The sequence below is a fragment of the Papio anubis genome, chromosome 13 (genome assembly GCF_008728515.1).
Source record: "Papio anubis isolate 15944 chromosome 13, Panubis1.0, whole genome shotgun sequence".
Taxonomy (NCBI): Eukaryota; Metazoa; Chordata; class Mammalia; order Primates; family Cercopithecidae; genus Papio; species Papio anubis.
The window spans coordinates 12662648-12689820 of NC_044988.1; the positions used below are offsets into that span (position 1 = coordinate 12662648).

A 27173-nucleotide genomic window follows, 5' to 3' on the forward strand; every position below is an offset into this window, starting at 1 on the left:
TCTCAAACTTACTGAGAAAGTTCCGTGATCCTCCCTCCTGTCCTTTTCCACAAAATCTCTCTCTCTTTGTCTCTGTCTCTGTCTCTCTCTCTGTCTCTCTGTCTCTCTCTCTCTCTCTCTCTCTTTGGCAGCCTCATTCATTCCCTCACTCTGGAGAGTCACATACAACAAATAAAAATTTTAAAAATTAGTGAGAAGATGAGCATGCACTTCTCTGCTATTTCAGTAGATAGCACAGGATGGTTACTGCTGGAGATGCTGAGGCTGGCTGAACAAAAGGGAAACAGGGGACTGCGTCTCCAAGGGAAGATGAGGCAGTGAGGAAAGAAATTAGGCCAGGAACTCAAGAAGTGGCAGAAGACTGACAGATAATCAGCTGAGAAGTTTGTGTACACATAACAGCTTTGCAGAGGCCAGAGGTTTCAACAAGATCCAGGCCACGAGGAGCCCGGAGGCCAAAGCCAAGGCTAAGGGGAGTGAGATTCTTGCTTTGTGCACACAACTTAAGGAAATGCTAAAAAATCAGTTATTGAGATAAATTATATTAAGTGTAACACAATAGTTCTTGATAAAATTGAATGCAAACATTTGTGCTTAAAAAAAGTTGTTTATTTATTTATTTATTTATTTATTTATTTATTTATTTATTTATTTATTTTAGATGTTGTCTCTCTCTGTTGCCAGGCTGGAGTGCAGTGGCATGATCTCGGCTCACTGCAACCTCCACCTCCCGGGTTCAAGTGATTCTCCTGCCTCAGCCTCCCAAGTAGCTGGGACTACAGGCATGTGCCACCACGCCCAGCTAATTTTTGTATTTTTGGTAGAGACGGGGTTTCACCATGTGGGCCAGGAAGGTCTTGATCTCTTGACTTCATGATCCGCCCACCTCAGCCTCCCAAAGTGCTGGGATTACAGACGTGAGCCACCGCGCCTAGCCAAAAATATCAGAATTTTAAGCAAAGACAGGATCTGACCCTGAACTTGTAGGACTCAGCTCACTCACCTTACACTCATCTCAGTCCTCCTGGGATTATGCTGGCTTTATTTAAAATTTTGATATTTTCTTCATAGATCTTTTGCATTCTTTTTTTCTCTTTTAAAATGTTGCATGAAAATATTATTTGAGTACTGAGACTTTTGGTGCCACTTTAAATTCTGTGCCTTAAGCGAGCGACATTCTTGCCTCACCCTAGTGCTGGCCTACCTGAGTGAAGGAGTTGCTTCAAGAAAACCCAGAGAGGCTATATGGGGGCAACTGGGGAACCAATGGTGACAACTTCTAAAGCACTGTTCGTGGTGCCTTGAGGAATCCCAATATTGAATTATATTCTCAAGTCTACGTAAGAAAAATTATTAGTAGGTGATGAAAGTAGGCAACAGAGACCACAAATATGACACTCTTGTCTTTATTGGTATATGCGTTTGGCTCTGAATGATCAACTACATCACAAATTCCAGTACAAAAGTCTCATTTTCGGATAGATCATATAGATAAAGAATTCCAAGTTCCATCGGTCACTCATACATACACGTGGCAAGCCCTGGAGTTTCTGAACATAGAAAGAGAACGCAAGTCATGTGTTAGGTCCACTCTCTTGCGTGAAATGTGGAAGAGGGAAATAAAATTAGGCAACATTTAGCAATCAACAGAACCCCTTCCCTATCCTACCGCAGCCCAACATGGTGGAGCAGCAGTGGGCTGAACGGCTGAGACCAGTGCAACAAGGCAGCAGGAAGTGCCCAGGTAGGAGAAGGGTCCTTGGCCACATGGGGAGCTTACAGAGATAATCACAGTAATACACAGATGTAGTGCCCATTAGCCAGCAGGGTTTCCTTGAGGAACATCAATCCATACCCACCCACTCAAAGTCCCCTCTCTCCAAAAGTAGATAGATGGTGTGGGGACCATATGAACTAATCCCCCAACCCAGCAACCCTTTACATAGCTCTGCCCTCACACCAAAGCTCTTCCTCACACCGAGACAACAGGAGGCACAAAGGCCCTCAATGACATGAATCCTCTCAAAGAGAACAAAAGAGGGCACTGAGATGTTAACGCCAAGAACTATGCCGATGAATCAGCCATTAGACTCAAATCTGGCTAAGATCCACTTTACTTAAAAATTCAGGATGTAATATGTAGGAAGTGGCAGAGCATATACACAACCCGAGAGGGAAAGTGTGATTCAGGACATGAGTGATGATCTTATTCTGTCTGCTACTTGGCCACTGTCGCCCTCCCCAAAGCCCAGGAGTTTGGAAGTCAGTGGCGTAGCTATGTATCACCAATATCTTACTAAGAAAACGAGTGTTTTCCTCTTTCAAATCCAATGTCCATAAAAATCTAGGTAGAATTCAGTGAAATCAAAAATCTCACATGTAAACAGAGGAATTTTACCATCAACTCAAAACAAAGACTCCTAAGAGGGAAAAAGACAGACTAAATGTATACATTCTGACAACACTTGGGGAAGAAAGGCTACCCTTCTAAATGAGGCTCAAGCAGCTACATGTATTGATCATTGTTTCTGTAGATATTAGGAAATGGCACTAATGAAATTAGGAACTAGGAAGAAATGTGATCATTAGCTTCATAGTTCCTGAACCCTAATACATACAGAAAAAAGGGGAGGAGAGAAAACCCACGTGGGTAAAGATATTGATGTTTATGGAGGTAAAACCAAGATAGAGAAAATGTGAGACCAGTTAGTCCATCTGACTCAAGTACTCTATTAATAGAAGGTAAAAACATGAGTTCTGACCCTGGGTAAAGCAGTTAGTGCCTCTCTATTCCTCAGTAGTAGAGTGAAGACCAAATGACTTCAAAAGTAAACCCTTTGGGTGTTGCAGGGAAAGGGAGTAAGTATTGAGCACGAAAACATAAATGGATCTGAACATTAATCATTCCTGTAGGAAAACAATTCAGGTGGCTGCTTAGTGGTGCCATATCTGCTTATTTTATAAGCAGACCTTTCATGTAATCTCTAGTAAAGACATTCCCTAAAGTGGACACTAGCTATTTTGATATAACTGCACACTATAGGGCTTTATCCTGTCCTCTCTGTATCAACCACTTTACTGGAAATTTAGGAATATGGCACTCAGTCCAAATGCCATTATTATGTAATGAGGAGCTTGGGTTCCACTTTATTGCACCCAAAAGTTCAATGGCATGGTTAAAAAATGTGTTCATTAATAGTAACAGGATAAAAAAGAATATTGATGTCTACCCATATACAGTAAAGAATAAGAATAATATATAGAAACTAGGCTTATATTATTGTTTTCTTTCTGGGATTCCCCCCTGCCTTTGGTTCTGAAATCACACATATCTAATCTCTTACATCACAGAAACTTATTCATTTGAACTCATTTTTAGAATCTAGCCTTAATATTACTGTGCAAAATACCAACACTAACATATTATTGGATTTCATACTATTGATAGAAGCCTCCTTGCCAGAACCCCAGTCTAGATCTAGAGGCCTCAGACATCAGGAGAGGAAGGAAGGCTTTCATGATGAAAGATCCGGGGATCACTGGACAGTAAACTCCATCAAGTTTAAGCAAAGCTGGGAGTGACCAAAGGGAGACTCCGGCTCATCAGAGGTCCTTGCATAGCCAAGGGATCCTCAGTGGAAGAGAAGGCATCCCTAAATATTGGGAAATGTATGAGATGTAACTAGCTTGGCCCTTTAAGATCCAGCACACTCAGCTCTTTGAAAAGAGCTAGCTAGGGTGAAGAACTTGGAGGCAAAAAGTGATCATCTGCTTCAGTTGAGCAATAAACCGCATTTAGAGTTATCTGGAGTGATGACCCTAAATGAGTGCTCTCAGCCTGCCTTGTCAGAACAAGAGAGCCTCTCATTTCCTGAGTCTTTCCAGCGCATAACACAGGCCTCGTGTGCTCTGTGATACTTACCATATGAGAGTCTGACGTGGCCAGTTACGGCCAGACCCCCGCTCTTAACCCCTGCACATCCCCAAGGAAATACAAAATATGAAACTGGGAATAATACACCCAATATGCTTCCTACACACTGTGTGGCACAATCGCCCCAAAGGGAGCCATTACTATAAAAATATTAACAGACTCCAGTACAAATAAAGGCAAGGACACATATGGTCAGACTTTATATTACAAGAGATTAAAAGGATACCCACAAGACTAGAAAGCCATATATCCAAATGATGTCAGTGGTTAACTCTAACTGGTGGAATTACATGGGACTTTTCATTTCATCTTTGTTTCTTATGTTTTCCAGGTTTTCTACTATAATCTGTATTATTTATTTTTATTTTGAAATACCCATGTTAGGGCACTTAAAAGCATTTTGGGTGAGGAAGACGATTCTATCTTACTAGCAAAAATCACTGGGCCTATACCAACTGGGATTGACCAACGCATTGCGGTCTGTTTAGGACTGTCCTGGTTTTAAAAATGAAAGTTTCACATATCAGGAACTGCCTCAGCATTCTCTCACTGACAGGAAGCAAACCCAAACAAAGGACAGAATGGATTCATCTCCTCCTTGGGCTGCTCTCTCAGTCTCAGGAGGCAGAGGCTCTTGCTTCCAGTTAGGGGCTGAGTCCAAGGAGAGAGATTCCTTTACGTGGCAACCAGGTTGAACTAAGAAGTAGCTCTATCCGCATTTCCTTCCTGGCCGTGGGTTAGAGAAAATGTTTCTTCTCTTGCCATTCAAGAGAAAGAAGAACAATCCAGAAAAACTAAACAAAAACCCACTACAACCTCAGCGATCAACCTCAGAGCAGCATCACAGCTCCCCAGCAAGGAGACCTGGCATGACAATTAATCTGAGAAGCCCAGCTATGGTGGTTACTCTCACAGGCTGGCAGAATTAGTAAAGACAGAGAAAAGCTGCACTTCCCAGGGAGGAAACCTGCACTTTGTTATAACAGCTGCCATAAAGGATTGAGCATCACATCCAAGAAAAACTCCAGTGGTCCCATCTCTACTTAACCAGAGGGAGCACTCAATTGTTCAAAGCACCTGGGTAGCAGGAGCTTCTTAGCAACGTAGGAGGTTACTCTGCAACTGTGTCTGCTGAGCTGGTCCTGGTCCACAATCTGCTGGCACATGCGAGAGTGACCAACCCAAAACCAAAATGGGGGCATAGCTTGATTGGATTCATCCTGTTGGTACACACACTCCAGTCAGGCTGGGCCTTGGGAAATACCCAGAACAAATACATTAGGATCCTCCATCTGCTGGGATGCTTCTAGAACATCACTGATGCTTTGGTGAAATTGGACTGAAATGTCTGATATGTGCAGGATGCAGAACTCCATCTTGGTTGGCTGATGATGAGGGAGTAAACACAGTCTTCAGATTATCACTCTGAGTGTCTCCCTGACCTAAATCCATAACCTTTATTTTTGTTTTTCTTTTCAGACACCAAACTTAGAACTGGAGTGTTTTCTCTAGGAGGTCTAAGAATACTATAATCAGGTGATATTTCTTTTTTGATAACAAAGAATAATATCACCCAATGGTCAGATGCTAAAAACATGATTTTACTTCACTGTGAGTGTGCTTGAAATTGGTTTGCTAACAAATCTTCATCTCGGTGCAGCTTATAATAACAAGGCTTACATTTTAAATGTAATTATGCAGCATGTATTCATTTCCTTTCTTTTAAGAAACTGAAGTTGCTTTTTTAAAGCATTATTTGATAGCTTCTTACCATCTCCTTTGGAGTTGAAAATGGAATATGATATCAAATTGTTGTAGCTAGCAATGGGGGGGCCGTGGCACTGAGAGGGGGAAAGAATTGTACTGGGACCTGCAAAACAGCAGCAACGTACCATGAAGGTTCCCACGAGATGAGTCGTCAACCCAGTGTGCCATAAAAGAAGCAATTTTTAAGGATCCTAAAATAACTGCATTCTCTGTCCTAATGCTCATGCTGGGCAGAATGGACTTAGCTTATTTTTAAAGTGCAGGCCATGGCCGTCCAAGGCATACAAACAACTCCCAAAGCAGTCATTATTTGGCCAATTAAACAATTAGAAGAAAATATACTTTTGAAAGACAAAACATTAATAGGCAAAGTACAGAAGAAAGTGCCAAAGCAATTGTTTCTACCCGTTTATCAGTCCTATCTCTAACCATCAAAATGGACCATGGTCATTCGATTGCACTGAAGTCTGAAGATAATCTCCGGTAACTCTGAAGGGCCCCACACTCTTTGATCTAATAAGCTTCTGGGTCCTGGATATAATTCAGAATTTTTGCTCATGTGTACTCAAAGTAATACTGCAAATATGTTCAAAACCTCTGTGGTTCTGTGAAAAATGTCACCTACATCCTTTCCCCTTATTGGTAAGACAATGACGAAGTGGGCTGTGGCTATTGAGGGGAGCAGAATGGGTGCTTTGTGTGATAGCTTTAGCTACTGTTAAAATACTCCCTCCCTTTATAAGGTCTTCTTTCCTCAGGTCTAGCTGGTCTATGAATCTGTGCTTATCTACATAATTGCCTAACAAGCATGTGACCACTAGGAAAACACATACGCGCACACAAACACACATACACACAAGGAAACACGCACATTAACTATAATAGCTGGAGAAGTATGGCACACTCTGGAGAAAATTTTTAAAAATCCATTTCATTGGAAATGGAATTAAATTGAAAAGAAAAAAAAAATGTCAGAATACTTTATATGCCTCTGCCACAGGGAGTTCCTAGCCCTAGGCACATGAAGAGGGCATGCTCTGCAAGTACAAACACATCCAGGTCCATATTTAGAGACAATTTTAAGTCGATTTAGGCCTCAAACCTAGGACCCTAGCTAATTTACAAGGCTGCTCTAGGGAAGACACAATTTTAGGGAGGACATCTATCGTGTTTGCTCCGACGGGAGAAGATAAGACGCACTCCCACCCTTCGAGAGAACCCAAGACTGATGATTTGGGGTTTTTGCTGGTTAGTGTGTTTTGTTTCTGTTGGTTTGTTTCAGCTCAGAAGGTGTGTTTCCATTGTTCCCTGTCAAAACCTTTCTCAGCAGGAAAGGAAAGGAAAGCAGCACACAGCTGCCCTTGAGCCGAGTTTGTGAATTTTACTGGGAAACCACCCCGTGCTGTCAGGTGACGTGGTGTTCAGACACGTCTAAACAAGCTAGTTGAATTAAAGACCAACTCCAGACTTGATGTTGCTGAGCTCCTCAGCTCCATCTTGCCATCCTGATTGATCGAGGAGATGGGTCTATAGTTAAAGTGGCAGAGTACTTTGAGGGGTTAGTCATTAGAGCACACTGCTTTGTCTTGGAAAGGCAACTTCTTGCTTGGCTAGGTTATGGAAGCTAAGGAGTGACGTCAAGATCTTGTCTGGCCAGAATTTGCAGATAACCATAGAACTCTTCTCCTCCATCAGGCATGGATTTAGCCTCCTTTAGTTCCTGCAGTGACACAGGAGCCTCCAAATACCAAATTATTATCAGGCGGTCTTGGGGGAACCTCTGGGCCCTGCAATAAAGTAGACAGACTTGCTATTGGAACGTGCTCGGGAGGAATTCAGCCCTGTTCAGATTGCTCTACAATCCTGCAAACCACCTCCGGACTTTGTAAATGAAACCCTCAGATCACTCCAGATAGTGAAAACATACTTCAGGTGATATAATTGATCACCATCTTTCACTAAAATTATTTTATGCATCATTTTAAGAAGTCAGATTTGATCATGTTTGTTTATTATTTTGTTTTTAAAGCCAAACTATGCACGTATTGAGCTTGTATCACTCTGGACAAGCTACTTCTGAGCATCGTTTGTAAAATAAGGTATTTTTATTCATTGATCCTTCAGGTCTAATTCAGAGTATCACAAACGGGTGGTAGACTGCGAGACAAACCTGCCTCACACTGATATATTTTTATTTATCTCACCCGGTGTCTTAAATCTTGGGGAATCCACACAAAATAATAAACACCTGTTTTCTCTGGAAAAAAATTAGAATATCTGGCAATACCAGGCCCATACTCCAGCATGGTCCTTACTACCCCACATCATTTTTCTTCCAGCCTGTTTCTTACATTGACGTGCCTGATTCTTGTTGGTAATTGGGGTTTTGGACCCATGCTCTAACCTATTCTATTGTAATGCCTATCACATTGCATTATGATTATATGATGATCTAACTATCGGCCTTGCCAGTGAGACTCCTTGAGAGCAGGGAACAAGCCATTATTTTCAAGAGCTCTCTAGTTCCTAGCATTAAAATAGTGTTATAAATAAATATTTAATGAATTGTCTTTATTATGTAAGTTAGATTCTTAAACTTCAGTGAAATGAGTAAGATCATACATATAGATCATATACACAATAGATTCTTACAATTCAGTGATCTTTGTAAGATCACGTGTATATTCTAAAGTCAACATCTTTGAATAGCATGCAGTTTTAGGAAAGAGAAGTAAATAGGCCAGTTTTTGGCTCAAGTCTCTGATGGATCCATAAGAATAGTAACGTTGTACTGTCCATGTGATATTATGCTTTAAGCACATGGTAAGTTTTCTAAACTCTCTCTGAGATCTTCTCAATGTTTTTTCATTGCAACTTCTTAAAAGAGCCCTTCTTTAGAGGTTCTTTAAAAGCTCACTTGTAAAAAATATTCAATGGGGCTCATGCCTGCAATCCCTCCCTTGGGAGGCCAAGTTGGGAAGGATCACTTGAGTCCAGGAGTTCAAGACCAGCCTGGGCAACATAGTGAGAACTATATCTCTACAAAAAATAGAAATAAAAAATAAAAAAATAAATTAGCCAGACATGGCGGTGCGTACCTAAGAGTCCTAGCTACTTAGGAGGCTATGTCAAGAGGATTGCTTGAGCCCAGGAGTTCCAGGTTATAGTGAGCTACAACTGTGCCATTGCACTCCAGCCTGGGTGACAGAGTGAGACTCTGTCTCTAAAATATATGTTTTTTATATATATATACATACACACACATATGTATATGTATAGTATATGTGTGTATATATAGAGTACATGTATGTGTGTATATTTATATAACACACATAAATATATATATACACACACACATATATGTATATAAATAAATATATATACACACACACATATATATAGTCAATGGGAATTATCTAATTGAAATCTAAGTTCTCAACATTTCATGGGCCTATAGCAACAGATTAGTCTACATGTCAGGTCTATACATTTTGAAATATTTTAATTTCTGCATGACTACAATTAGAATGTTCAAAGATTTTTTGTCCAAAGCCTATTTCTGCTAAAATTGTTATCTGAATCTGTTTAAATTGGCTAATATATTATTAAAAACTTGTCTAATAAATAAACAACTATGTAGGCAAGTTTGATAGGAATAAAACCAATGAAAATGATTATGAGTCATCTTTCTTGTTACATATCTGCTAGCAATTAATATTTCAGTAATATAAAGCTACATCTGGTCAACATGTGGCCAACATCAAAAGTACACCACGTCCTGTGCTATGAAGGAATAGGTCAACAGATAAAGATCCTGCTCTCCAAGAGCTTACAATCTAACCTAAAAGAGATTGCAGAAACACATGAGAGTGCTCATACTCAATATTTAACAGAAGGCCACAGATACACCAAAGATAAAGGAAAAAAATTATGAGATAAAAAAATGACATTTACAAAAGGGTGAAGGGAAGGAAAGAAGTAAATCGCTTCTTCATTCTCATTTATTTGAAAAAGGATTCATGGAAGATTTGTGATTTTAAGTGTTCTTAAAATCATGAGTGTATACGTGGCTTGTTGCCTGGAAAAATGAAAATCTCTTTTGGTATATGGTGTGGAGTGACTGAGGACACAAAGCCGGGACACTGCGGTTGGGTGCAGGGCCTAGCAAGACTTTATACAGAAGGAATGACCAAATGGAGGTTGGCCACTTGGGTAGAGGCCAGAAACTGACAGGAGGCACAGAATGACTGAGCCACACAATCAAGACTACTCCAAAGGGAACCCAAACCTTTGCAAAAAATCTCCACAGACTCCAGATTAAGGAAATAACCTTTGAAGCCTTTCTTCCTGGATTTCTTTTTTTTTTGAGACGGAGTCTCACTCTGTCACCCAGGCTGGAGTGCAGTGGCCGGATCTCAGCTCACTGCAAGCTCCGCCTCCCGGGTTTATGCCATTCTCCTGCCTCAGCCTCCCGAGTAGCTGGGACTACAGGCGCCCGCCACCTCGCCCAGCTAGTTTTTTGTATTTTTTAGTAGAGATGGGGTTTCACTGTGTTAGCCAGGATGGTCTCGATCTCCCAACCTCGTGATCCGCCTATCTCGGCCTCCCAGGGAAGAAAGCACTTCCAGCCATGTAGCCCACTTTTGTCTAGAAGATCTCATTTGTTACTTTGTTTGTTTGCTCTCTTGCTCATTTGTTCAATTTCTCTTACTGGACTTGTTGGGCTGATCGGGTCTACTTAATTATGCAGCTTTATCTTCCCTCCCTCCACAAAGGAAAGCAACTTTTTGAGGGTATGTTGATTTTAGTCAGCCTCAATTATACTACAGCCTCAGGCTAACTGAAAAGCATCATAGGCCTGGTTCAGGTGGTGACTGAGGTGTCAATGTCAAAGTACTCTGTTCCTAGGGAGAACAATCAAAATGATGACAGATGCTCCCATCACAGTATCCTGCGTAGTCTTACTCCTTATTTGACAGTTCTGCGTACAGGGCATTCCAAGGATCTTTGGAGGAGGCTCACCCCATCAAAGAAGGCACATTTTAAGCAATACCTCTACTCACCTTGTTCACATCCTAATGACAGTATTAAGGGTAATAATACCTTGATTTCAACTAATACCTCTTATTTTAAGGAGCTCAATATTCTTCACACATTATTCTATTTATCTTGTCATGTTACAGAGTCAACCAAAATCTCTGGTGGATTCCAGTCTCACACATTAAAAGCTCATAATACTGTTCTTCCTAACATTTAAACTCACATCCAACCTTAAACAGACCTTGGGATAAATTTGAGTGAATAGGATGAAGTTATAGATATTTCCTTATACACGCACAGATCTGATACTCATTGCTAAGGCCCTTCATCCCATGAAAGCTCTTGACGAAGAGTCAGCCCCCAAAGCCTAACCTTGCAGTAATCCTCTACCTTACCTCTATGACAAGGTAGGAGAATGGTATTTAAGTCGGGATGGAAACATGCAGGATACCCACTCCTTAGTGGCAGGGAATCTCTGGGATCCGGGCCACCTGATGTCATTACCCTCACGGCCCCTTAGTCACGTATGAAGGAAGGCCTGGAATCCCAATGCCATAAGCCTGTTTGTCCACCGTGGGTTTATTTTGTGTTGTCTTTAAGGCTGTGCTACACGTTTAATATTGGAGCAGTGGTGCAGAAGATAGCACAAAAAGCCCTTAGAAAAATCTCAAGCTTGCTAACAGAGATTAATGGGTTAATTTGGTTTTGAAAAATGAAAGTCAATGTACTTAATATGCAAATCATCTGCTAACATGTCTCCTTGCTATTGTGGCAACACAACAAGGCCTCATGCTGGGAACTCAGACTGAGCAAAGAATACAGGACTCCCCAAACTGATACCACCTGTGGGCAACACAGTGCCTTCCCAGCTACCTAGAGTGCATGTTTCAATGACTCAACAAGCTAAATTTAAATTACATTCATTTGCTTGTCATCTATAACTGATATATGTGCATTCTAATGATACTTCTGGTTTCTGTCTTTCTTTTTTTCAAGATAAGCATGCCTGATTCCAACTTCACATTGACAAATGGTTTTGGAAAATAGATCCCAAGAGAAGTCAGTATCTGCCCACAGTTCCCTTCCCAGCAGGAGACACACCCAAAGAATTCCATAAGCAACAAACTAAAGGATCTATTCCTGGACCAAAAGCTGCAAGAATCCTCAGACATTTCACTGCACCCTGCCCCCCGCCAGTCATCCCTGTCAGGGACTCTGATAAACACTCTGGTTGATACAGCTATGCAGCAAATGGGCCAATAAGTATAAACAGCTGTACTTACATGTGTCTGGCTTGAGCTGACTGTTGGTAATGCCAAAGTACTGGGGATTTTCAATGACAGGGATCTTGGTCATTCCAATAATGACAGCATCTGGGCCACCTTCTGAAGAAGATGGGGTGTTACTCCCATTGGAGATGTGATGGAGTGGGCTGGCAGAGTCATCATCATTGCTGATAACGGAAGCTGGGCCTGGAGATAGAAAAATACATATATTCTCCTGTAATCAATGGTTTCGTTGAACTGTAATTCACATACATAAAATTTACCCATTTAAAGTGTACAATTCAGTGGGTTTTAGTATATTCATAGAGTTGTGCAATAATCACTATAATCTAATTGTAGGACATTTTCATCACCCAGATAGCACTCACTCCCCATTCTCCCCACTTTCAGCCGAGGATATTCACAGATTTACACTCTATCTCTCCGGCATTTCATATGAATGGAACCATATAATATGTGATCTTTTGTAACTGGCTTCTTTCACTGAACATCATGTTTTTAAGATTCATCCACATTGTAGTATGTATTAGCACTTCTTCTCTTTGTATTGCCTAATAATCATCCATTGTGTGGATATGTCGCACGTGATTTATCCATTCATTTGTTGGTGGACATTTGGGTTGCTCTGGCTTTTTGGCTATTATGAATAATGCTACTACGAACATTCATATATGAATTTTTATGTGGACACGTGTTTTAATTTCTCTTGGGTGGAATTACTGGGTCATATGGTAGCTCTATATTTAACATTTGGAGGAACTGCCAAACTTTTCCAAAGTGGCTGCACCATTTTCTATTCCCACCAGCAGTGTATGAGAGCTCCAATTTCTTCACTTCCTTCTCCTGTAAGATAATATGTAGCTTTCCTCTCTGTTCTGTGATTGTGTCTAGAACACTCTGTCACTGAAACTCTCAACATGAATCTGGGATTCCTATTTCACAGAGCATTGAAAGTTCTTCTGGGAATTTCAGGATCTGGGTTTCTGTCTCTACCCTTTGGACAAGTCACTGACTTTCTTTGGATTTCTACATCCACTCATATGCAAAATAATATTTGCTTATTTTATGACACTAGAATGAGACTAGTAATAGGAAAATGTATTACAAATTTAAATCTGCTTCATGAGTATGTATTACTACTAGTTATTACTAAATGAACTTTAACTGGTAGACCAGATATACATTTGACTGTCCTATGACTATATTCCTCTTTCTTCATATTCTGTGAGTGTCTGCACCACTTTTGTCTACAAAACACTTTTATAACAATAATGGATCAATCCCATGGCAAAGTTACCTGCTTTGTCTTCAGCTGTAATACTCTTTATAGAGTCATTACTTGGTGTCTTTGTACTAAATTAATAATCATAGCATTTTCTGTACAAGACAAATTTTCTAGTCGAAAGTCTCAGAATGTATATGCTCACACATACAGTCTACTGTATCCTGTCTAAACAATTTACCCATTAGCCACTAAACTCATACTGTTTGCAACCAAAATTAGATTCGCAAAGATAAAGGTCTACGTGAAAGCTTCAAACCAATGAAGACAGCAGTGGCTCATGACAGGCACTGTCTACGTGGGAGGTGGACAAGGTATGTATTACACAGGCAGGGTTCCATGGAAGCAGACCACTGACCCAACTACTGCCATAAGCCCAGAGAAAGAATAAAGAGAAAAGACAATAGGGAGTGAAAAGGCAGAATCAAATGCCCAGCCAAGGCAAATGCCATGCCAGGAAAAGTCTGAATTGCTACTTCCTACGCAAGGAAATGTGCTTTCTTCCAACCCCCCCACTAAATGCATGTTTCAGCACTTCCATCCTTTTTCTGCCTTTTCCCTCACACTTAACTATTTTAGTGAGAAGCACAGCAATTCTGAAAACAAAAGTTGTTTTGTTAACCAGTCTTGAATCCCCTATGAAATATAATAATACCTCATCCCCCAACCTCCAAGATCCATTTTCCCCCCTCATATGGAGATTATCACAGTTTGTAGTGATAACAGTTGGACATTCCCCAGCTAAGCAGTGTCTTAAACAAACTATGCAGGAGACAGCCTGCTGTTATTATAGGTAATTTTTGAAGCATTCTCTCAAGGGATGTGCATTTAAGCTGCTTTTAATGATGCACTTCGGCTCACTTCTGCAAACAAGTCCTCACACAGCCAATTTAGAAGCCACAAAACACTCAAAAGCAAAGGAAGGCAAGCCCATCAGTTATGCTCGTCTTGTGTCTAGCTCACCTGCGTTAGGATACAGCAGAAATCCTGCCAAGAATAACTACAAAGACAAGTTCTTTCCAATATTCCTAATCATCCCTGTTCTGCAACTTGCTCCCTGACAGGCCTAGATCATCCAGCTTCTGGCCAGCAATTAAAAATGAAGATGTGTTGGCCGGGCGTGGTGGCTCATGTCTGTAATCCCAGCACTTTGGGAGGCTGAGGCAGGCAGATCACGAGGTCAGGAGTTCGAGACCAGCCTGGCCACCATGGTGAAATCCCATCTTAACTAGAAGTCCAAAAATTAGCCAGGTGTGGTGGCACGCGCCTGTAATCCCAGCTACTCGGGCGACTGAAACAGGTGAATCGCTTGAACTCGGGAGGCAGAGGCTGTGGTGAGCCAAGATGGCGCCACTGCACTCCAGCCTGGGTGACAGTGTGAGACTCAGTTTCAAAAAAAAAAGAAGAAGATATGTTATGCTAAGTTTTCTGCAATAAAACGTCACCACTGACTCCCTTCCTTGGTTCCGGACACAGCTGTTACCTCCTGCAAGGTTACCAAAACATGCTCCTTACTGCCTGAGCTCCCTGAAGGACTACAGTCAAGGCTGCACATTTCTCAGTAGATTCCAGGCACTACCTTTACCCCCAGAAATGCAGGAGCTTCTTTTTCTTAAAATTTCTTGTTTTTATTTCAATAGTTGTTTGGGGAACAGGTGATGTTTGGTTACATGAATAAGTTCTTTAGCAGTTTCTGAGATATTGGTGCATTCATCACCCAAGTAGCAAACAATGTACCCAATGTGTAGCCTTTTATCCCTCACCCCCATCCCGCCCTTTCCCCACAGTCTCAGAAGTCCATGGTATCATTCTTATGCCTTTGTACAGGACTTTCATTTTAAAACACTCCACATGCTGTCAGACATCCAGCAATGTTTCCTTCTGGAGCCCCTGCAACGATTAGAAATGCATTGACTCCAGTTGCTTTCTTCTCTGACTCTCCTCTGGCCCAGCATGCTCTGAAGTTCATGAACATCAGAGCAGCGTTCAATCATGTCTGAGGAGGCTGATACCTAGAAGACAACTTGAGATTCCCGAATTCAGACTTTGAATCTTCTGCCAAGTGCACAGCGAAGCCCTCACTTAAAGAGTCCAACCAAGTGATTTGCTCTCTGCTTCTCCTTCCTCACTAACGGATACCCTTTTCTTTCCTAAACCTCTCCAATTAAAACACCCAACTCCGATGGAACAGATTGGAAGGGAATGAGCTTTTGTTTGGGGAGCGAGAGGAGGATTAAGCATAGAAGCAGTAAAAAGTACCACAGGTAATTTTTCAAAAGGCTTTTCACTTTGCCAGAAAAATCACTGTTGACAAATGTGAGTAACACATAAACCTCAACAATTCATCAAGGGGGATATTAATTCAAGTGCTGTTTTCTTCATTATTGATGTTCCAAAACCTAGAAGACTGATATGGCTGTCAAGGTTGCAGGGTTTAAGCCCATTTTTCTGTGAACATTTTGATATAATGGAATGCAAAGCACAGCAAAGTTGGGAAGGCAGAAGCAGCTCTCAGCGGGGACAATGAATGTCTACATAATTTGACAGCAGCCTGTCTGCGCATATCACAGGATGTGTCTTTGTATGTCTATGCATGTGTTTGAGCAGGCACCACGAAAAAGACAGAAGAATAAAGGGGCACATCACCATGTGTTAAACGAAATTCATATGAGGACTTGAAAAACTGTATTATAATATTCATATAAAGTTTTAAATGGCGAGGTATGTGCACACTTGGCTGATTTAGGGTAAATAGTTCTAATCACTCAGCTGACAAACATGAGTTCAGTCTGGAAACATTTTTAGCCCATTTTTATTTTAATATGTCTTCTTGGTCGCATATCCTGTACTATGACTTTACAGACATTTCTGAGCCTATCGTAGACTTAATTTCCTGTGATAAGAATCACAAAGGTCATCTGGGGGAGTTTTCTTCTCTCAATACCAATAGTGCCTTCAAGGTGAGGGGAAGGGTTAGTACTCTTGAGCAGCTGTACTAAGCAAGCCTTTTTATATTCTGGATTCTGGTGCTTTGACATCTGGGGCCCTGCTGATCCTGGAGGGACAGCCCTCCCACAAAGGGTGAGTCAGTTCCTACAGATGGTAAATACCCTGCCTGGGAGCACGCCTTTCAAATGCAAACCAACCAATCCAGAGACAACACCCCCAACCACCTTCCTCATGTGAGGCTCACACTTCAGGCCACTATCCACCTGCCCTCCCCACGCCAGGACCAGGTACTTGACAACTCTAGACAGCTCCTGTACCCTAGAGCCTGTTGAAATTACTCAGACTAGCCAATCCTAAACCTGTTTACCCTCCCTCCCCAGTTCCTTACCCTGGAAACACACTAAAAGCTCCTGTCCAAGTTCTCCCTTCCCTCCTCTGCCTCTTAATGGATCCCAGCGCTTCCCCACGTGGCTCTGCATTGCGTGGTGTGCCCCTTTCTTTTGGGAACCATGAGTAACACACTATCTTCTCAATGGCAATCATCTCCTAAACTGTTGGTCTCAGCAGACTTGAAAAATAATGAAACCTATGTTTTGTAAGAGCAGCACCTCTGCTGGATTGCAGCTGGAAGAATAATTCTGAAGAACTCTCTGCTGTGGCCTAAAACAGTAAAACCACATTTTTGCAGCTTTTCAGGAACAAGCGCCCTTCAGCAGTGCAAATTGACTTGAAAAAATATTTAAGTGGTTGGAATGACTTGCAATTTAGCAGAAGCAAGACCCCGTCTTATAGCACTGTGATGGGAGAGTTTATTACCACCTTCCCCAAAAACACACGCGATACACCTGTGCACGCATACGCATCAAACCCGTAAAACAGAACACCTTTAAGACTGCCCAGGCAGGATGATCCCTCCGGTATCTTGGTAAAGTGACAATGATCAGCTGTGTCTGAAATTTGCCCCTGGGGAGCTGCCTAGAAGCCCTGACTACTTGAGCTTGATGTTCTAACTTTGCCAGGGCTCCACTTCCCCTTTGCGGGTTAAGAACTTTAACCTTGGAATCCATGGAACTAGCAAGAGTGAAGGTGACTTTCCCCCCATGCCCAGGCCCCATCTGGCCAGGCTGCCTCAGCCCACTGGTCATTTTTGGATCCCTGGACAGACAGTGATAGAGGCTGCCCAACAAGACAAGGTCTGATGTCAGGTTCGAAAGTGACAGGAAACAGCTCCTTATATGGCCAGGATGAACAAGCATAGGGTGGATAGTTTGGAATTGAGCAGTCTCCTGACAAGGATACATTTCCTCTACTTTGACATTTTACCTATGGCCAACCTTGCTACCAAAAGAAACACTATACGAACCAACAGATGCCCAAGATGGTCGGATCTTGGAAACCCACGTGAAAGATGTAAGAATGCCTGTCTTCTCATGTCTTCTGAGCAATTCCTGTTCATTGTCTCTGTACCCATAGAAAATTCTGAACAAATTAGAGGTCCCAAGAGATCACACCTGATTTCAATTCTAATGATGTGCTACATCATCTGCATTCACTTGGTAAGCTACAAACTCTGCTTTTCAATTGTCAGCACATAGTCTGAATGCGGGGAATAGAATGCAATCAAGCAGAAATCACAGCGTCTGGACGTTAGAATCTGTTTTGAAAGAGGAATGGTCATAAATGGAAACTGATTTACCAATTCAGAACTCTATTACATCTTGGCCAATGGAAGAAAGTTAAGACCTAAACTTATCCAGCTTGACTGTTCAATCAGCGATTCCCTGTTGCATTTATTTTCTTAACCTTCTTAAAAATGCATCACAAACTAGAACTGGAACGACAGTTAACACTCCCCCCACAGGCTAAAAATGAGTCAAATCTCAAACTGTAAAACCATGTACTGATCTCAATTAACAACAGTAATGCCTTTTCTGGAAAAATTCTAGACCTACTTCTTCAACAAATCAAAAACCAGGAACACAGAAAATGAATCAAAGACCGTGGAATGTAAAGAGGGTCCAAGCATTTTCATCCGAATAAAAACACAGACTCATTACTTATCCAAAGAAGGAGTGAGTTAACTACTTACCAACACCTTGTCTTGATTTTACTTTCCCAAATCCAAACCATGAGAAATCTGAAAACCACAACAAAACATAAAATAAACTTCGAAAGAGAAGTAGAAACCGGAGGTGGTCAACACTGTCCTTGGTCAAATAATGCAACAAACTCCCCCCGACAAAAAATAAATGAATAAGTAAACAAACCACTTGGGATGAAAGCTTCCTATCAAACACCTGGAAACTAACGCTTGAATTTCTGTGTTAAGATTTATTTCCCATTCAGAGAACACGGAGACTCCAATCAGATAAGAGAGAGCAGCCTGTCTATGAGAAAAATAGCCACAACCCAGGGTTTAGGGCTCTGAGCTGTTTCCTTTCTTTCTCACTTTCTTTCTTCCCCCTTAGTGGAGAGATCATTGCCTTGTATTGAATCATCTGACAGGGAAGCTGCAGGGGTGAAGACACACACAATGCATTTGACAAATGCACTACGGTTCTGAACCACAGCAATGTGGGAAAATAATAAGAGAAAACAGATCTTTTTTGAAGCTGAGACAGACAGTAAAAAAAAGGAGCACAAAATCCCGTGGGAGAGCAGACACTTGGGCTAGATAGTTTAGGAGGGAGGGACAAAAAGATCTTAATTCTACACAGATTCTTGCTCCTGACTTGCTGTGTGACGCTGGACTGTGTACAGCTGTTCTGTGCCTCTTACAACACAAGGTCCAGTAGGCACGTGTAAGAAAATATCTGCCAAACGTCTGGAGAGCCTCCCGTGAATAAAGCCACAGTGAAATGTCTGCTTGCTTCCTGAGCTCAGCTATTTCCTTCTAGGTAATTTCCCTGGGTTCAAAGTTAATTCCACGCAGTGGGGAAATCCCTGAATATGAGGAAGATAAAGGGAATGGACCCCAAATCAGTAACTGTGTTTCCCTCCTCTTTCATAATTTTTACAGGCATTTTGGATAATTAGCTAGCTAAATTGAAGAGAAATCAATTTAAGTGAACAATGCACAGAAAAGCTCTTTGCACACTCAAAGATGACTTAGGAGGCTGTTGTCATGACGATTGCTCAAGGGTAAACGCAGGCTTTCCCTCCCTGGTGTCCTACAACTTCAGCCCCCAACTTCTAAGCTGAAGTTTACTTCGGATCGATATTTTCCTCTGAATGCTTCCTTCCAGGTTTTAGAAGACGAGATGGAGGCCTGGCCTTGAGCCAAAGCCAAATAAAGATTCGTTTGCACAGAAGACAGTGAACTTCATTCATTGGAGCTGTTAGTCTAGGGAGGCAGAGTCCTGCCTACGGATTTCTTAGTTACAACTAACCCCATTTAAAACGAAGTGTATTATCCCACTGGTCATCTTTTGTTTTCCTATACTTGTTTGATTTAAACACTTTTTATTAAACCACAGATTGAATTTTTTAAGCCTAGTTTTTTTCACTTAAGTAATTTTTCAACGTTACATTCTTGTTTTAGAGAGAACCCACCAAAGGGCAATGCCATCACAATCCCTCACTGATTGCACGTTTCAGATTATTTTTGATCATTAACTATAATAAACACAACTGCAATGAACATCTTTACACATCTTAAGTGCTCCCCTTCTCTTGTTAAAAATAATTCCCTTAGATAAATTCTAGAAATTGAATTACTCATTCAAAAAGAATGAATATTGTGAAAGTTCTCAATACAGGTTATCAAATTGCTACAACACTATGCCAGGTCTCACTGTCACCAACAGTATTTGAGAGGGTAGAAGGGTATTTTTGAGCTCTACCCAATGGGAAAACTAAAGAGGAACAATTTCCCCTTACAGAAATTGCTGAATTCCCCACCGTTGGTGTGGCTCCACCTAATTGGGAAGAGACCCGGCAAATATTCCCCTCCCATCGGTGTCCCATGAAACCATTCACACCTCACCTCTCCCAAGCTGGAGTTTTGCACAATGAGAACTGCAGATATACAGAAAATAAGAATTCCTCTCACCTGTGAAGTCATTACAGTTCACTGAGTGCCTCCACCCACCCACTGGGCACTTCTTCCTTGGTCCTCAGCCAAGCTGTGTTTACATGAGAAATTATCCTATGCTTATTGACGAGGAACTGAGACTCAGGGAGGCTGATACACTTAGCAAATCTCTCAGCTTGTGGTGACCGAGCCTGGATTCATATCTTCTGATGTCAAATCATAGTGGGTTTTTTTTTTTCATTCTTCTTTAGTTGCATTTCCCATGCTCCAAAATCACCAAAATTAACCGAATTTTATAACAGTATAATTAGAATTCAATTTTAAATATAGAAAAACACTATAAGTAGTTATTCATTCTCATTTATTTATCAGGCAGAACAGAGCCTTCAAAGAGAAATGAGCTGCAAAGCAGCCCTTAAGAAGCTGGCCGGGCGCGGTGGCTCACGCCTGTAATCCCAGCACTTTGGGAGGCCGAGGCGGGCAGATCACAAGGTCAGGAGATCGAGACCATCCCGGCAAACACAGTGAAACCCTGTCTCTACTAAAAATACAAAAAAAAGAAAAAAAGAAAATATTAGCTGGGCGTGGTGGCAGACGCCTGTAGTCCCAGCTTCTCGGGAGGCTGAGGCAGGAGAATGGTGTGAACCCGGGAGGCGGCGGAGCTTGCACTCGGTGGAGGATGAGCCATCTAAGACGTAAGTTCAGAGTGTGGGAGCTCAGAAAAGAAGCCTGTATTCCAATGGAGGATTGGAAGGGGGCTCAAGAGAGAGAGCTCAGAGGATTTCTAGAAAATAGATTAGAATTAGCCAAGAATGGGAAAGAGCAGAGGAAAGAACGCTGACTGCACTCAGAATCTAGTTCTGGCTAAGGTGAGAAGTGCTGAATGTGTCCAGAGGCTGATGCAGCTGGAAGGTGGGTGGGGAGAGGGAACTGAGAGGTACAAGTAAGGGCCAAGTCAAGAGTTTGGATATGGTAGTGAAAATTGCACAGTTAGGCTCAAAAAAAAAAAAAAAGAAAAGAAATCAAACTCAAGCCAGGAAGTAACATTGTCAAGAATAATTTTAGAAAAATTATTTTGGCTGCAGGGTGAAATCAGGATTACGGGAGGAAAAAACTGAAAGCAAGAGATTGGTTAAGGAAGTTTTTAGAGAAATCAAGGCATGAGAGAATTGTGGCCTGAACTGGGAATTTGGGAAGGGGAAGGTAAAGGAAAGGAGATGACTGCAGGCATATTTAGGGACAGTAGCAGAATTTGGTGATTGACTGCAAATTGAGGGGAGTGCAGAGAGAAAACAATGAAGGTTTCAGATTTGGACAATTAAGTATATGGTTATGCTGCCCACAGAGTCCCTAAGGAACTTAGAAGGAAAACAGATTTAAGAGTCAAACTGAGAACATGGGTTTTAGCCACAAATTTCAAACAAGGTGCCTATGTGAAGAAAATGGAAAGCAATACCCTCAGTTGGCAGGATGGTCTGAAGCTCAAGACACAGGCTTAATATCAAAATTCTGGAGCCCATAGATCAACCTGAGAATGGAAACTGGACTCTCTACCTAGGATTCATTTCTCATTTGGGCCTATACAATGTCCTGTCTTATAGGCACAAATGAAGGAGCACCCAGCTGAGGCCAACTTTTGACAAAATTATTCTTAAATTAATGAACTATTTCTACGTTCTGTTTAAAATTAACTCAGTCATTATGTAGGAGAGAATACAATCTTCTTGATCATACCACACACTTCCTTGAACATTTAACAGACCAGATACAGAAAGGTCAGGCTGGCACCTCTTCCCTAGAAGCTGTTATGCATTCAACAGCTCTTTCTTGATGGATTTAAGCAGTCGTCTTAAAACTTTAACACTAAATTTCACAAGCAAAATTTTCCCACAAGGCCAAAAAGAAACAATTTCTCAATTTCCTGTGATGTTTCATCCATGGGGAGTAGAGTCCTGCCAAACCTTCTTTTATTTTCTGTTTAATAAGAGAGACTTTATTCACTCCAAAATAAAGGGCTCCTTCAAAAGTAAATGTAGCTGTACTGAGCTTAAAGAATCCCCTCCTTTTGGAATGTAGACCAAGAAAGACTCTAAATTATGAAATTAACCAATTAAATCCATCTCGTGTTGAAGAAAGCTCAACATTTTCCCTGACCGGAGAGAAGGAATATAGGAAAAAATAGCATGTAAACACATTAACAACTCTAAGATGGAATTCAAATTAAATAAAATAAATGGCAAAAAATATATATATATACTGCTTTTTAAATTTCTCTTAAAGGAAAGAGCTAAAACGTAGGGGGTTGAAAAGGAATATTTATGATGTAAATGAGAGAATCAGAGGAAGGAGCTGGGAACAGGCAACATGGAAGAAACCTGACCTTCCCTGTAGGTACTGAATAGCTCAAACATTAAACATGAGGCTTAGAAAGGTTCTGATCTCAAGAGAAAACAGCTTCTGGATATTTTTAAGTTTCAGAAAAATCATTTTAGTATGTTAAGAGAAAATCAGCTTTCCTCCCTTCTAACGCTGAAGAAATTAAAATTTGCCATGTTCTCAAATGAATTTCTTTATGTTTTAAGGTAAGACTCACCACCCTCCACCCCCAAGAAAAATGACTTTACCATTGTCATGGAATCAAATGGTAAAATATGATTTACTAATAAAAATGGACTTCACCTCCAACTTCTTAGGACCACACCCACTCCCTAAAGGACGTTTGAAAGAGGAGTCTCTGGGCTGCTTTGCTTCAGGGAAAGGATGGACCAGAGTTGAGTCCAGAGTAGATAGGCCAAGTGCTTGCCTGAGTAGCCAATGAACTGTCACATCTAAGATCTAGAATGACTGCTCATTGGAGTGAGAGAAAATGAACACAAAATTCGCCTTGTTGACAGTATCATCATCTCCCTTTCCTACTGGCACATAATCGGGGTGAGTAATAGTGTGCTTCAAATTAATTCCAGTTCCTCCGGGCACAGAACAGTGTAGTTTGGGGCCAAGTTTCCACTTCAATTTGATCTTAATCTTTTACTTAAGGACATACCCTTAATAAAAGAAAGTCCCATCTCCACAGTCTAGGAAGAGGGCTTGCTTTGAGTTAAACTGGTTCTGGAAATCATGACACAAAGGGTATTGTATCCTCCTGACCAACCTTCACTTGGCTCCATCCCTTGTCTTTCATCAAACTTACAATGTGAGGTATTTCCACTGTTCTCTAAAAATGTAACATTGAGCAACTCCTATGTGACAAATATAAAGAAAAATGTGTGTATTATGGCTGAACCTCCTAACTGTTCCTGAAATTTGTATTTCCGGTTTTCCCCAGCCGCTGGGTGGGGAAAACAGCTACACCATATTTCCCAGCTTCCCTTGTGGTTAGTTGTGGGCAGATGGCTAAATTCTAGTCAATGAAGGGGGAGCAGAGCAATGGGTCTCACTTCCAGGCCTTGCCTCTTAAGACTTCCTCTGTGTACTCCCTTTGACCTGGCCAAAATTAAGATAATACCTAGGGCAAGCTTGGAAGTTATGACTTGAAGATAGCACGGGGCCGTTTCAAGGAACAACGAATTCTCCCAGTATTGTTACGTGGGCGTAGACAGTGTGGAACACATCTCAGAGTCTTTCTACCAGAGGGCCAATGACGTTGAGCTATCTTTCCTTCCATTCTCATCCATAAACAAAAATATATGTTTGAACTATGATCCACTTTGGGACTTACTTACCACTATAGAGAGCCTACCCCTACTAACAGATGTAGGAAAAAAAACCACAAAAAACATATGCTTGAGGTTTTATTAACTGACTCCATGACTTCCCAACCTGTCAGCACACATTTAAAATTGTGTGTCAGTGCACATTTGCATTTTCCTGGAGAGGAGATCCACAGATTTCATCAGATTTTCAAAGAGTTCTCACCCCCAAATGCTAAGAACCACTTCAGTACATATAAATACCCACAGAGACAAAGATATAAATGTGTATGCACTCTGTGTTTGTATTCTATTTACTTCTGTTCTCTATCAACAGTTGAGTCTGGAAACTGAAAAGCATCTATTATCTCTCACCTAGATTTCTTCAGTAGCCTTCTAACTTAGCTCACTGCTTCATTCTTGCCTTCCCCTGATCTGTTTCCCATGAGCTGCCTGAGTAATCATTTTCAAGTATAAATCAGATTATTGCATTCTCCTGCTTAACATCCTCCAAAGGTTTCTCGTTGCATTTACTACAATGACTTCTGATCCTTACTACAGAGTCTCTCACGACAGGGCCAACCTCCTCGGCCTTCCCCCTCCCTGGCCTCATTCCCCATGAAACAGCCCAGTGTTCTCTTTCCTATTCCTGCTCACTTTGCATTTTTTCATACCTCTTCCCAGAATCTTCTTCTCAGGCTCTTTTGTTTTGTTTTGTTTTGTTTTTTGAGATGGAGTCTCGCTCTGTTGGCCCAGCTGGAGTGCAGTGGCACAATCAGCCCACTATAACTTCCACCTTCTGGGTTTAAGCGATTCTCCTGCCTCAGCCTCCAGAGTAGCTGGGATTACAGGTGTGTGCCATCATGCCCGGCTAATTTTTGTATTTTTAGCAGAGATGGGGTTTCACCATGTTGGCCAGGCTGGTCTTGAACTCCTGACCTCAAGTGATCCACCAGCCTCGGCCTCCTAAAGTGCTGGGATTACAGGTGTGAGCCACCGCACCCGGCCCTCAGACTCTTTTTTGTAACTACTTCTTGTTTTTCAAGTTTCAGGTCAAATATCACACTATCAGAGGGACCCCAACTTCACACTTTAATCAGAATTTCTCTGAACCCCTTTCCACTCTCTATCATTTCATTCTTCTCAGTAGGCACCCATATGTGACCTTTTTTAATGGATTTATTGTTTATTATCTGCATCCTTTTCTAGAATTTGAGCTTCAAGAAGCCAGTGACTGTCTTAGACCAGCTCCCCTAGAAACAGACCCTGACTAAGGAGCCATGCAAAAGTAGTTTACTAAGAAGAGATCCCAGGAAGCACAAAAGGAGTAGTCAAGAAGTGAAACAAAAGGAGGTAGGAAGCCTGTAATGCATACATTATCCAGGGGGTTGCACTGTGGACAACTGGCGTTCAAATGCCTGGGGAACTTGGAGCGATGGAGTAGAATGAACCTTAGAGTTACCCCATCCCAAAGGTGAGGGTCATTTACCCTCCAACTCCCACCTGTCATTGACTGGAGGCTTCCAGCAAAGAGAAGGTCCTTTTTTTGTTTGTTTGTTTCTTTCTTTTTTTTTGCGATGGAGTCTCGCTCTGTTGCCCAGGCTGGAGTACAGTGGTACGATCTCGGCTTGCTGCAACCTCTGCCTCCAGGATTCTCCTGCCTCAGCCTCCCCAGTAGCTAGGACTACAGGCGTGTGCCACCACACCTGGCTAATTTTTGTATTTTTAGTAGAGACGGGGGTTTCACTGTATTAGCCAGGATGGTCTCGATCTCCTGATCTTGTGATCCACCCGCCTCGGCCTCCCAAAGTGCTGGGATTACAGGCATGAGCCACCGCCCCCAGCCCAGAGAAGGTCTTTATGCAGACTCATGAGTGGTTGCAGCAAGACTCTGCAGGCAAGCGCTGGGGTGGTGAGAGCTGAGAGGACACAGGCGGGGGGGAACGCCAACAGTATTTGCTACAGTGATTTTGTCTGTGTAATTCACCACTATCTCCAGTGCCTTGCATAAACACTCAATAAACACTTGTGGAATGGATGAGAATAACAATTTTGAAAAAGCATAACAATATTAAATATAGCAAATGTAATGAAAATGCCAATATGCAACTTATACATACAACATAAATCATAAATCCATTATATATTTTGCAAATATATTTGCTACCTTAATGATTTGTGGCTCTCCAATGGAACATGACTGAAGACAGTATTTAAAGCTGAGCAATTCTTAGAATCCAGCACTCCAGGCAGTAGTGTGGAATAAAGAGCTGGACTAGAATGTCAGAAGATGTGGGCCCTCTCTAGACACTGCCGGAAGTGAATGGTGTGACCTTGAGTGAGCCACTTCCCTCTCATGGACTCCGTTTCCTGCTCCATGAAAACAAAATTTGAGAAATGGCATCTAAGGCCTCTACAAGCTCTCAAAGTCTATAGGACTAAACATTAGGCATATATGACTGAGAAGATTGACACATGGCCTTATATAGCTTTGCTGAGCCTGGGTATTTTGAGAAGGTGAGATCATGTGCAATTTAAGGAAAAGCACTCAGTCAACCGGCCTAGATTTTCTCCTGCTAAATAATACTCGGAGGCTTTGGGGCCACTATATCCTCATTTTAAGAGAAAAGGCCAGTGCTCTGCAAAAGCAATTTAAAGAAAAAAAACAGTATTTATTGAATGCTATATGCCAGGAAACTTACTAGAGATCAGATATTGCTTTAATTTGAAAATTAATCAGCTTCTTTGCAGCATTTAAAAAAAAAAAAAAAGGCTTACATCCCATAAAGTTCAAAAGCCTCAAGTGGGAATAGATTAAATCAGACTTGCCTGGAACATAGCAAGATGTCTTGATCACATATTTCAAACATTTAGTTTTGAAGAGAAACTTGCCAACTATTTCTCTCTTTCGTTTAGTACATGTGGACTATTTCAAAGGTAGTTTAGTGCATCTACATTTTACTCATTCCCAATTAAACTACATAAAACATTGAGTTTTTTAAATCTCTTGTAGATTCCATAAAGTTTTTTCTTTAACAAAGATGGTTACAATCTTCACTGGGTAGGTGAAAAATGGAACCTGCAACTCCTAATAATTACTTTCCATGACTGGAACTTTGAGAAAGGCAGGGGCAACCTCTGCTTAATAATAGGAGTTGACAGAAGTGAGAGAGTCATATCAAAGATTTGCCTT

At 41.4% G+C, this 27173-nt stretch overlaps 1 protein-coding gene across 8 annotated transcripts in view; it reads right to left on the reverse strand.

Annotated features, from left to right (window-relative positions):
* NTRK2 (neurotrophic receptor tyrosine kinase 2) overlaps positions 1-27173 on the reverse strand; it is a 366819-nt gene that overhangs the window by 150734 nt on the left and 188912 nt on the right. For 4 of the 8 annotated variants that reach the window (XM_017949950.3, XM_003911870.4, XM_017949951.3 and 1 more), the window contains 2 exons: positions 18348-18395; positions 12025-12213 (listed from right to left, as the gene is read on the reverse strand). In XM_017949950.3, coding sequence (XP_017805439.1) covers positions 12025-12213; positions 18348-18395 — 237 coding nt within the window. Of the gene's footprint in view, positions 1-1389; positions 7489-12024; positions 12214-18347; positions 18396-27173 lie in introns of those variants that run through there. The other 4 variants (XM_009189038.4, XM_031654085.1, XM_009189039.4 and 1 more) reach the window with 4 other exon arrangements.